This window comes from Diorhabda carinulata, chromosome 6 (assembly GCF_026250575.1).
Source record: "Diorhabda carinulata isolate Delta chromosome 6, icDioCari1.1, whole genome shotgun sequence".
Taxonomy (NCBI): domain Eukaryota; kingdom Metazoa; phylum Arthropoda; class Insecta; order Coleoptera; family Chrysomelidae; genus Diorhabda; species Diorhabda carinulata.
Genome location: NC_079465.1, coordinates 17488356 through 17502365, shown reverse-complemented (window position 1 = coordinate 17502365; position 14010 = coordinate 17488356). Strand labels below are relative to the sequence as shown.

The following is a 14010-nucleotide window of genomic DNA, read 5'->3' as shown; positions in this document are numbered from 1 at the left end:
TTGGATAGCTTTCCGCGTCTTTTCTCTTTAAGTTTTTTCCGTAGAGTGCTCAATAATATCGAATAGTAATCTCCAGTTATTGTTCTACCCTTATCGAAAAAATCAATAATGATTAATCTATGGCAATTCCAAAGAACTGGAGCAAAAACTTTTCCAGCAGATTTTTGGACACGAAACTTCTTAGATCTTGGAGAACTAGAGTGTCGCCATTCCATCGATTGATGCTTTGTTTCTGGATCGTAGAAATGTACCCAAGTCTCATCCATAGTAACAATTTGGTTTAAGAAGTCTACATCGTTTTCAAATCGAGCGCGATCAGAACGAACGCGATGCTTTTATCCTTGCACGCTTTTGGTCAACCTTCAAACATTTGGGGATCCATTTGGTGGCAATTTTTCTCATGTCCAAATTGATGTGGACTATTAGATGAACGGGTTCGTATGAAATATTCAGTGCTTCAGATATCCGTTTTAGCCCAATCATGTCATGAACAGCATCGATATTTTCGGGGACTGATACAGAAACTGGCCTTCCCGATCCGTCATCATCTTCAATAGAAAATTTACCTCTTTTAAAGCTTGCAGTCCAATTTTTCGCGGTCGCATACGAAGGACATTGTTCAACAAGGATATTAAGCATATCTCCGTAAATCTGCTCACCTCTTAACCCTTTTAAATACAGATACTTGATGATGGCTCGATACTTAAATTTTTCGATTTTCACAATTTCGGTTGACATATTTTTTCTTTTAATTTATTGTGTAACTGGTTCACTTTTTCGACATCAAACTTTACACTGACACTTCTAATGTTATTGTTCGTTGATATGGTAACGCAATATTTTGTTTTTGCATGGAAGTGGTCTAGGCTAACTTCTTCAAGAGTCTTTTGACACAGCCGATACATTGTTGTCAGATCTTTCCTTTTTTTTCGGAAAAATCGGAAAAATAACGAACTTTGTTATTTCAAATAGATCTATATATCTGGTATTTTTAGAAATCCTAAATGACAAAATTTCGGAAATATAGCTACAATAACAGAATCTGCACCAAAGTTACAATAAATATTGTATATTTAGATGGCTACGATTGAATAAATTCGTTTAATATGAATATTTTGATGGCTTCTTTACCTCTCTTAGATATATTCCGATTTTTTTTGGTAACGGAACTTGTCATAAATAGATACATCATCTAGACTGGTGAGATCGGTTCCGGAAGATGAAGGTTTGCTGTCATATGTTGGTACATTCAAGATGTTTCTATTTGAGTATAAGATCTCAGTGGAGGCGCCTATTTTGTCTCAGATCTAGCCCATATTCAGGACTCTAATCACACAAATCACACAAATACGGAATACCGTAGAAAAAAAAGCTTCACGACAGACTCCCTTTAAGGTTCAAGGTTTAAGAATCAAACTTATCCAAAAAATAGATTATTTTTCTTGGCAAATGAGCTGACTTGCAGCTTGAAATCACTGAAGAAGTCTTTCTATTACATATTTTCGTTTCTAATTCGTTGACGTTTGCTTTCCGGATTTTTCATAAATAGAAATTTCATTAGAAATTAAATTTCATTGCTTTAATAATCTAGATGTACTCAACTGTGGAACACCGCAGATTTTCTCTCTAGACAAAGGAGCTGTCATGCAGCCTGAAACTACTGAAGAAATGGCTCTTTTGCATCTTCAACGGTATTCCGTATTTGAATCATTTGCTCAAAGAATCAAAATTATTAAAAAAAATTCCCGCAAGTTTGGAGCTTTCGGCTTTGAGATTTCGAAATAATTGACACTCTGCAGTCAGCAGAAAAGAATGAAGAACTATCTATCCGACTTAAGGCAGCAGACGAAAAAAATACTGAAGTAAGAACAGTATTGTTTCAGATTTCTAAATCTTTGTCCACATGATGACGGAAGAAATATGATTGTGGGAATTTCATAGAAAATGAGCAAAATATTGTGATCATTGTATCTAACGGCATTAATCGTTTTATGCGGCAATTTCCTGATACGGAATTAAACTTCTGGTCGCTTTTGTTGATTTGATATAAATATAAACGTCCGATCGTTATAACGCTTTGAACGACGGCTACTGTACTAATAAAAACGACAACCCATTTTTTAAATAATCTGAATACGTATTTAGAATAACTAGAAAAAATTGTGTATTCATTTATTATAGAATCGCATGCAGTTAACTTGAATAATATTTACTATTCGAGGGTGCTTTGTTTTGCTGGTAATTTCGTGCTCTCGAAACTATCAATCGTTCATTCTCATTTCCATATAATTTTGGGAGATGCGTGTGTAGAAGCTCGCGTGTGAAACTAGTGTTATCAAGATCGCCATCTTGCATAAGAACATGATTGGTTTGAATGGTAAAACCCACTAATATTAAGTTCTAACACGAAATGTTCATCGGAAGCTTTGTATATTTAAAATGAATCAAAAATTCTAAAATAACGTTAAAAATTTTAAAAAAAGCGGATAAATCCATATTTCTATCAACGTCACTTTGAATATTGAATTTTGAACCCTATGAATTTGAAATTTTCACAAGAATTTATACATCTTAAAGCCAAAACAAATTTCAATTGATTATTTCCCAGATGATAAATACATAAGTATTCGAAAGCTCGGAAAATATATTACAGTCTAGTTTGGTGTTTTATTGCCACCTTCCCAATAAGAAAACGCTCTCAATATAACTGGCAAAGATTTTATATATATATATATATATATATATATATATATATATATATATATATATATTTAGATAAGGCTGAGACTTATCTATGGAAATCCGGGATGGTTGCTGCCCTCAACTGTATCCTCAGTTAATGGAGTTCAATTTGTTTCTTGTGATTTACCGGTTGAGTCTTTTGGGTGTGGTTAAAACTCCAATCTGGCAGCTGTAGATCTGCTGGAGAAAAATAAAATGAGGTAGGAAACGGGAATACAGATGGAAATTAATGAAGAGGAAACGAGTAGAGAGAACAGATTTGAATAGAAGGAGCTTATGCTCTAACATATAAAAAAACTAAATCTATCAAACAAAATTTGCTAACATAATAAAAGGAAATCCATAAAGTACTGGAATTTTTGCGAGCACAATAAAAAAAGCAAAGAAAATATAAACCGAATATAAAGAAAAAAATCAACAAATATATTTGAATTTCTCGATTGGAGTGTGAGTTCGATAACAAATTAATTCTTTTGAAAAACTCGAATGTTAGAATGAATAAATTAGAAGTGGCTCCTGTTGCAAAATACGTGAATAAAGGAATATTCAAAATGTTTGAAGCAAAACCGAACAAGCCGAACGGCATCTTATAAGATCATGAACAGGGTTATTATGAAACTAGCCAGGCAAGGGGTCAGCCATAATGATTGTTCATTATCCTACTTTGACACAATTTTTTTATATCCCAAGGATTTCTTCAATTTGTTTCAACACAAGTATTATTTCGAAATTTGTTGAGTGCGTGGTATGTTACGATCTTCTATAGTAATTATTGATGATACAAAAACCGAAATTACATGAGTAAACAAAAATTGATAAAAAAAACTATTTGATTAATATTTTATCCATATCTAAGTTTTAAGAAAAATTATCCATAGTGATATCCCATCGTAAGGGATAATATGAAGTGAATAAGTACAATAAATATGTTGATACAATCGTCAACATCAAGTGAGGTGATATTTGATTAACAAATCAAGCACTCTTCAATGAGAACAGGCTAAGAAATCAAATGAATGGATACAAGAGAAAAGAAAAAAATAAAAAAACTAAATATCTTCATATAACAAATGAAAATTTAGAAATATTCACTACAAACCAAAATAGGGAAAATAAATCAACAACAATCAAAATGGAGCACGAAAAAACTCAAGGCATACTAAATACTTCACAGACGAAAAAAAAGTTTTTATAGGCATAAAATTCAAAAGTTTCAAAAATCAATATTCAAATCAACTTGCGATAAATATTAAAATGTTGATCCTGGTTGCTATCCAAATTTATGTGAATTGTGTTTAAAATATATAAAAGCGTTTTCGTATTTAACTTTACTCATAACTACCTAACCTATAAAATTTATTTGTCATTCATAATGGAACCAATAAATATTTAGCTCCATTCTAATCAATCAATATTCAACATCATTCACAACAACCTAACCTTATCTAACCTATAAAAATTCAACATCATTCATAATCCAACCAATGAAAATAATGATTCTGTAGTAACCAAAATCAATATTGCAATCAATTAATTCTATTAAGCGTAAATTTCAATATTAATTTCTGAAATTCAAATATTTTTATACATTTATAAATATTTATATGGTACTTTACCACTTCAGTTCCAGATAATGAATACATAAAGTTTCGAAAGCTTGGAAATATATTGAAGTCAGTCCACTTTGGTGTTTCATTGCCACGTTCCCAATACGAAAACGCTCATAATCTAGGTGGCAAAAAAATGTAGTATCCTTAAAAAAAATCAGTTAACTGCATAGCTTCCTATACACTACACTTATTTACTTTTCTCATAACCCCCGTCACAAAAACTTCGCTTCTTCTAAACATACCTAGAGAGAGACAGACAGAGAGGGATATCTTCTACACGTGAAAACATACATACTTATTTACTTTTTGCTTAACACACGTAGACGCGCTACAGTCATTACTTTTCTAATTCTTAAAATCCCTCTAGAAAAACTTCTTCATATCGGCAACACCCCTATTAGTCATCCACCTGACCGTCCGATTCAGTGTCATAGAGCATACACACACTCATTCACTTTTTGTATAACCCCGGTAAACGCTACCGTCATTACTTGTAAACCATTTAGATACTTCTTGTAAGCCCTCTGGAAACTTCTTCATAATGGTAACCCCTGATGGCCTTCCTACTGTTCAGCCGATGATATGATGATTCATTGATCCAGAACATACGTTTATTATTTACTTCTAACCCTACAAGAAAAGGGTAACAAGAAAACACTCTTCTTGCCTCACACAGGAGACTACTTTTGAATAACATCATAGGCGTAGTTTTGAGTTTCTACGAAAGTTTATCAATGTATCACAAACTGGTGCTAGATTTTCTCAATCTTTTTGATAGGACTCAAAAAGGACGCGCTCCAAAGTACCAAGTACCAAAGTATTTTCTAGGACTAGATTGATTACAAAACCTTGGATTCTTAGAAACACACTGCTGTGTTTTCAAGTATTAATTGTGATGAGTGTGTGTATTACATTCCCAGTCGTGACTCCAGGGTTGAGTTTTTTTTTTGGATTTGGTGCGAGAAATTGAGTCCTGGGGCTTGACCTATGAAAATTTAATATAAACGTCTCTTTTTGATGGAGTGAATACTAGTTTCTTGATTTGTGATATGTATGGGTTTGAATTGAGACGAATTAAATGAAGAAACTGATTGGATCAGAGCTAGAAAAAGAAGTAATGCAAGCAATAGGTAATCTTCTCTTTTATTTAGTGGTATCAATTGATCTTCCAATTTCTGGGTATTTTATTCATGTTCCGCGCTATAAGGATTATTTTTAATAACCAATTTTTTTTATTTGTGCTAAATATCTTATTAACACCGGTTAGTGAAGGAGGTTCAAACAAAGTTCAAGAAAAGAAAGAAGCCAGAAAATTTTGACAGAGTACCTCTACAAAAAATAACATACTAAAAAACTTCCCCAGCAAGTGAAAAAACAAATCGAAAAAATCACTAAATCATTATCTAATTGAATTGATCAAACCACTGACTATGCACTGTGAGAATTAACAAAAGGAAAAAACTGACCAATTCAACAGATCTTGTCAGTTCGAATGGAAGATGTTTTATGTGAAAAACGAGCACAAAAATCAAGCACATAAGGGTAAACCCTACTACACTCGACTAGTTCAAATGATTCCTGTCATATGGAGATACCTGTGGATATTGATATTGAACTTTTGTGTGTCTTGTAGTGTTCGAGAAAAACTTGTCTTGTTAACTGATTCCACAGTCTTATCATTCTCCATAGAAACGAGTCTCGATTATCATGAGCCACGACTGCCTGTCGAATAAGTCTTGCAAATACTTCTCTAGTTGGGATTATGTTGGACAGCTCAAAAGAGCGTTTGCCGTGGTAGTATCAGTAAAACAGATTCAGGTCAGCAACCTTTCTTCTATGCTCTAAATTGTCTTAATCTAAATATGCAAGCAATACTTCAAAAATAAACGAATCTGGGCTTTGTATAGGATTAGAAGCTGTTGTATATAGCTTTTTGGTCTTAAAGAGGGGTCCAAGTTAATTCGGTTACGTAACTATGCAAATCAAATTGTTCCAAACCTCAACATCCACAATCCAATTTGCGTCAATATTTTTGTCCAAATAGTAGTAAAAACAGCAGCCTAAATCTTCGCTGCTTTAAATTCAATCATATCGCTTCTACTCCACTTCAAGATATTATCAAGATCGGTATTGATGGTGGTAATTTGTTGCGTATTTAACTGTTAGTCGAGTTTGCGGTGGCTGGTCTGAACGACGATACCACTGTGCTATTGATCAGGTATGTAGTTTTGTCATTTAAATCGTTGATGTAGAGGATAAATCGTTGATGTAGAGGAAAAAGAAAGTAGGTGACAACATACATCCCTGGCATGCGAGCGGGCTGGATGGATCGGTCTTTGAGAAAGCTACTAAGCCAGTCTATGATTGAAGACGACAAACAGTACGATCTCAAATTATTTAGAAGGTTGTCATGCCGAACATTACCAAAAGCCTTCGATTTATGCATTTGCCCTATATTCTCCATATTTCTCTATAACTTCAGTCCATACATTGGTGACATAGATCAGTAGACTTTCGGTTGATTCATGTTTATGAAAGCCGTATTAATGGTCGATGATGATTTTATGTAGTAAATAATAAATACAATGTTCAAATTCATGTGATTGTATCATTCATTGTTTTAAGGCTACACCTACATTGAATGCCTATTTCTTCCGTTCTGATCCGACTCGATTGCTCTCGACCGTTGGAGGAGAAACAAACATTTTAACACAGATGCCAACAGTCTTTCTTTACTCCCAATCCGATCCAATGACTTCCGATCACTCCCAATTCAACTGCCGTTTAAAAATGTTTCCAGAGCGGTATCTGACACCCGGCGCTACAACCAAATTTGTGCGAGAATCAATTTCTTTTTCATACCTCGAAGAATATATTTAAGTTACTCTATTAATTTGGTAAGATTTTTCAAATCATTTTGTTTCCGCAAAGGTTGGCATGTTGTAAAAACCTCTCTTCCAGATCTATCCAAATTAAATCATGTACCCAAACTTTCTTCTTACATTTCTTCAAGAGGACTTTTTTTTTCTAAGAAAAGCCAGCACAGAAACTCGTCATCAAAATCACTCATCTTCAGCTCACAACTAGATCGGATCATCAGTAAGCATTTATTAATATGATTAAAATAAACTACCCTCTCTAACAAACCTTGCTCGCTTCTATACCTGGGATTCTGGGGGATATTCCAGTATCCCGGTTGAACATCTAAGAAATCTGACAAGCCTACGACATAATATTTTTTTTTCTGATATTTTTTCGACATGGAGGGCATTATTAAATATCATATTAATTTATATGCTTCTGCTTAATGAGTGATTCGCATATGTACTAAACAACGTGTGGTAAATATTTTTATTTCAACATTCTTGTTATAATTAGGTGAAAATTCAGAAGAAAGAAGATGGAATCTTAATCGGGGTCAAATTGACTCTAGTAGGGAGTCCGTTACTTTATAGCGACTCCCTAACGGAGTCAGGTTGACTCCCTTTAGGGATAACTACACCAGCATCGAATATCAACCCAAGAGGATTTCTTAGTCGAGTGAATCAAATCATACCATTTTCTGTTAAATGGTAGAAATATTAAATACATGATATGTCTATTAGTGGCTTTACTTCAAATGGTCGAAGATGGGTAATTGAATGCCCAACAACATCGCCTGACTGTGCCATCGGTTTTGATTTTTTTCTTTAGGAGGATTAGAAATCGATTGTTTGTCAAACAAAATCTCGATATTCAAAATATATATAAGAGTTTCAGACAAAAGATTTCTGAAATGACTCAGTGTCTACTATATCATGGTTTCGAAAATTTAAAAAAAATAAATATTTTCCTGTTCATTTTTTACATTTAATTTTAGGATACGTAAGGTATCACTCAACCCTTATTATTGTAGATTTTATGTATCGTGTTCGCACTTGAGGTGTTTATGGACGATTCATTCATCAGAAATTCTCACAACAACACTAAAGTTGCTTGAAAACTTATATTTCATACAGTAATCTATGGTCCTACTACTTTCAGAACAGACTCTGTATTCATTTTCACACAAACTCACACAAGAGCTATGTTTATCTATGATATATCATTCTTTTTTTTTTCAGTATAATATAAAGAAAAAAGAAGAAGTAGTAGAACCCGTTCAAGAAGAACCAAATCCTCTTATGCGGAAGAAGAAAACTCCCGAGGAATTAGCTCGGGAAGCAGAAGAGGCGGACGAAGATGAATTTACAAGTGAGTGTTTCAGCAGAGTCAGGAATATGAGAAAGAGATGTAGTATTTTATAGTTATGTAGATGATGGCACATATTGCTTCCACGGAAACACAACGATTGTACTTTAGATCGCAAAGAGTTTGTTTGAGCAATAACACGGTTTAATGTTATACAAAACGCATCAATATCCATATGAAATTTCACAAAAGTTTCACTGAAAAACCCCATTCATACATAGTTTTAATAGATTTCAAATAGACCAATAAAATCATTTTGTGAAGTCGAAAATTAATGATGAATGAACTATCACTTTTTCGAAAATATCTCGTGAACATGAAAAGATCCAAAAGGCATTCTCGAATCGAAATTGTATGGTTTGAATTTTCTTGTGAAATTGATCATAATAACTCACTGTTTTTGCGTTAGAAAGAAAGATATTTGCAATACAAAATTCAAAATAATGATAGATATCCTGAACGTGTTATGTCATCAGATACATGCGCATGCGTTCGCGGTGCTAATAGAATATATTCAGGATTTAATATCCTGTATTCATGAAGGACAGATTTCTAATTCCGAACGTATTCTGAATACGTCCTATATACCTTCGGAGCTAAGTAAAGATTTTCAATCCGGTCCGTGTGCTCCCTAGCTGTTTTCTACGTAGTTGCACTAGAATAAATTTTCGGTCAATTAATTAAACTGTAAAGTGTTTATTCTCATAGCTAAATCATGTTATTTAAATGAGGATGTATTCCAAAAGATGAAAAACATTTCTCAAGTTATTATTTTTCAACACTTGTATAACAAGTTTGGTTAAGATGATTTGTCAAATCTTTGGTCCACATAAGGAGAAGGATAAATTATCATAGTTGCTCCAATCATTTAAAGCGTATACAATTTTTTTCTGTGGGCTACTTATTCTAAAACTGAATTGAAATACTCGAAGTACTGGTATAATCATATGTGACAAAAAGATTTCAGCTGACCCATCACGACAACATCACTTTGAGTAGAGTCAAGCATTTTTTACGTCACTATTAGATTCATCATTGTAAAAGATTGATATTGCTGGATCATTTTTTTAAATGGAGAAAAAAGACATCGTTTTCATTTTCATCTCAAGTAAAAATGCTAGAATTATTGTAATAGGTACTAAATTTCATTAATGACTGATCTTTTAATCAGACGCGGTCATCTAAGACGCCATCTTGCTCTACATTGCTGCCTTTTTTATTAAATAAGATCACGGTTGACGTCGTTGAATATATAAAATTCTTAGAACTTTTTGTCGACAATTCCTTGAAAAAGGAGTTAAATATTGCCGCCGTATCTAAAAAATTGAGTTTCTCCTGTTTTGCGCTGAAATCAGTTTCCAAGGAACTGAGGTTATCCAACTCCTTAACCCTCCTTATCATGCCCTTATGAGTAGCATCTCCGATATGCCCTATACGTGTGGTGCGACTCAATTTGAGCGAATCTTCAAACTACAAAAGAAAGCTGTTAGATATTTACTCGGGCTCACTGAGGGGACTGAAAATTTTGACTCTTCCTTCCTTATTTATCTTTGAATCCGTTTGCCTAATTCGTAAGCACGCTTCTCAAATTTCAGAATGCTATCCACTTAGTAACGCGGAGCACGACCTTTACCTATTTACTCCACGTTCAGAATTAGTTAAAGGCTCAATAAAAAAAATGCACAATCACTTGCCAATTGAAATCAAATCGATCCCGCATTCCGCAATTCTGTATCTACAGAAAAATTCCTAAGGAAGAAAATCTCCTTCTTCCAGTAATTGGTGTTTTTACAGCCATGTTGACATCATTGGGCAAAGAGAAAAGCCTATCAGTTGAATCCCTAGACATATTTTATATGTTATGTGTATATAAAATCAGTCGGGATGTGAATTTTTCTGCCATAATTTGCCTGCTTCTTTACAATTTACGGACAATTTTTAAAAAATAAGATGTAAGCATTTTTCTACACACTATCAAAAAATATAATTATGTATATAATTACAGTATTGGAGTCCTTAAAAATTTTTCGAATTTGTGCTAAATTGTCAAATTTTCTTTATTTTTGCTCAATCTTATTCAGATCAAATATCTCCATCGGGATATATTACTTGGTAACATTTTATAATTTGGATTCATTTTATAATGGATATTTCACTTTTATTTAAATAGTTACTCAGTTAAACATCGATCCTCCCTATTCTAGATCCAAAAGTACTTAGATAAGCAACGCCTCGAGACATACTTAGATAACCTTGAAAATCATACAGTTACTAATATTTTGTGAGCAAAAATAATCAAAAAATGTTGTAATACAATAACTGGATAGTTTCAAGGTTAAGTTTGAGTATTATTGAAATGTTTTTCTTACTGAAACCTACCACTATATAATCCTTCTACATTTAAAGGTTATGTGAAATTTCACCAAATGAGAATTACAAATTGATATGATTTGAGTCGAAAAATTATAGCTTCAAACCCAGCTGTGTCAGTACCTAATGTACTCACTTTTTCGTTTAGTCTTGCAGATACATCACAGTTGCTTTGGAGCAGTTTTATAGGATATTTTCTACTACATTTTTTGTTTTTTTTTCATATTTATCGAGTTATTGTGAAAAAGTAATTATTTAGAAAGTAGTTTTTATATTTATAAAACACGACATAAGTTGAAAATTTAGTGAGTGAAATTATATGTACATAACCTAATTATGTGACATGATCAAAAATCGAAATATAGTACATACAAAGATGATAATTAAACCAATAACATAATCAAGATATTGATGTACTTTGTTATAAAATATAAATCAAGTTAAATAAGAACTACTCATGGTACATCCATGGTACTTTTGAAATATTTTATGTTTCATTCACGTGCAAACGCACAATACTTGTATTCAATGCTGCATTTATTTCGATTTGAACTGCTTCTTTACGGACTCTCTTCAATTCGGAAATAAATCTTCTCAAACTAAAAAGTGATTCTCAAACTATTCTGCTAACTACATAAAAAACACTTTCAATTGGCACCATTTCTAAGATTATAAATAAACATTTATTTTTGTAGTAGACAATCCCTACGTCTAATGACAATTTTTATTTGTGGAAGACAATCCCTAACGTCAAATGACAGTTTGCTTTTGTAGAATAAACCTTTTAAAACTGAAAATTTCTATTTTTTTAAGTGATTCTCAAACTATTCTGCTGACTACATAAGAAAAACTTTTAATTGGCACCATCTCTAGGATCATACATTTTTAGAAAAATTTATTTTCGTAGTAGACAATCCCTATTGTCAAAAACAGTTTATTTTTGTAGAAGACAATCCCTAACATCAAATGACAGTTTATTTTTGTGGAAGACAATACCTAACGTCAAATGACAGTTTGCTTTTGTAGAAGACAATTCCTAACGTCAAATGAGAGTTTTCTTTTGTAGAAGACAGTCTCTAAAGTCAAATGACAGTTTGTTCTCCTAATGACAAATAACGGTTTGCTTTTGTAGAAGACAATCCCTAACGTCAATTGACAGTTTGTAGAAGACAGATAACGTTTTGTTTTCCTAAAAGAGTCTCAAACGATAAATGATGTGTACGGCTGTGATCCAGTTGACGAAATGTTGGCACGATCAGAATCTGCGATCAGTTTGACTGCTCTATTACTAGCGAACTACTAGAATCCAAAGTGAAAGTATTTTTTGATGAAATTTTTTAATGCAATTCAACCGTACTGACACTATCTACAGAGGCTACAAGCTCCAAGATTTTGCATTTCTCACCCTGCGTGACACATGTGCACTAGGAAGAATTATCATATTTCACATTTATTCACACATTTTTACTCTTTATCTAATTCATAGTAGAGTAGTTTGTGATTGGATTTAGACTGGAGAAGAAATTTAAGTTTTATTTGTATCCATATAGAATGAACAGACGATCCAATAAAACTTAATCTCTAAAAACCAAAAAAGAAGGTGCAAAGGCACATATGCAAGCACTGTTAGCAAAGTCGTTGGCAAACTTCATTAGAAATAGGTTTTCTTAATATGTATATCGGTAAACAGATTAATCTTATTGATTTGTGACCTTATAAATATTTGATTTACCACCAATATGTTAGAGGGATACAATAAAAAAAAGATATAACAAAGTTATTGAATGTTATTGAGTAGTTCTTAGTAATGCGAACAAATATATTTGCTAAAAGCTAAAGGAATTCGAAAATCTGAATCTAGAATGAATTCTTCTAAATCCTTGACAATATTTGGATACTTCAATGAACTTATTGGGCTCAATTTTGATGTTATAAAACTGTTAAATGAACTGTTTTTATCACTTTTATAAACTTTATAATTGTCTATTTCACCAAAAGCTGCCATGCCAAAATAATGAGTAATTGCAACTAAGATCAATTCAACATTCTGAGTAAAATCGAGCTTCACCAATCTGCTTAGGGGATAAAAATCATTATATTAAGTATTGTGTATTGAGTATATTAAAAATTATAAAAAATGCAAAAATTCTGGACAGGCTATAATTAAGTACGGATTCAAAAACCTTTATTTATTTCGATTTCTACCGATGAGTGTAAAGAAAAAACTTTCCACGAACTGTATGTAGATACGAAGCATATAGAATAAGCAAACGCTTGCCAGATATTTTCTTTCGAGTTATTTCTACTCAATAGTGAAATCTTTGCATTGAATATAATGATATAAAGTGGTTTGCAAAAAGTCGAATTTTGATACATAAAATTTTTATGCGACTTTAAACAAGCGACAAAGAAGTCAAAGCCAATTATCTCGAGCAATAGAGAAAAAGATAAAATTACTAGCAAACAAAAAAAAATATTTTGTAGCAACTGATAACAACATACAGGTCTCGGGTAGGGCAAGGATCAAATTTTTGGAATGAGCGAGTGCGTTATACAGTTATTACGTTATTTTGTATGTTTCATATTTATTGAAATTCATATGGAGTTGAATTTTTAATTTTTCCATACCTCGAAAACAACGACAATCTGGTGGCTACAAATTGAGATAACCAAGAGCCCGTGAAATGAACCCTGTATGTAAAACCATGGCTGATAGTAAAGGTACCTTCGCAACCAATTATAGATTAAGGTTTTTAACTACTTCAAAAGATTGGTGTATACTGGCATATAACCATCATTTTCTATTGTATGAACTACTAACATTCACATCATGCAGCATTTTCCTATATCCCACGAAATATTTGTCTTGGATCTGTTTGTCGAACGTTTACCTTCACAGTCGCATAAAAGTCTACAACTGTCGATAAAACGTACTCTCATTTCTATTGATGCGTTTTTCACCGTATATTTTTGAAACTATTTCTGGAGCCGTTGGTGATATTCATACTGAACACACTGTTCGCACCAACACTCAAAATTAATCTGTCTGACGCGCGTT

The 14010-nt window shown here is 32.7% G+C and overlaps 1 protein-coding gene across 8 annotated transcripts in view; it reads left to right on the top strand.

The window, feature by feature from the left end:
* Positions 1 to 14010, top strand: part of LOC130895714 (complexin) — a 552249-nt gene that overhangs the window by 499323 nt on the left and 38916 nt on the right. For all 8 annotated transcript variants that reach the window (XM_057803198.1, XM_057803197.1, XM_057803194.1 and 5 more), the window contains one exon: positions 8456 to 8585. In XM_057803198.1, coding sequence (XP_057659181.1) covers positions 8456 to 8585 — 130 coding nt within the window. The remainder of the gene's footprint in view (positions 1 to 8455; positions 8586 to 14010) is intronic.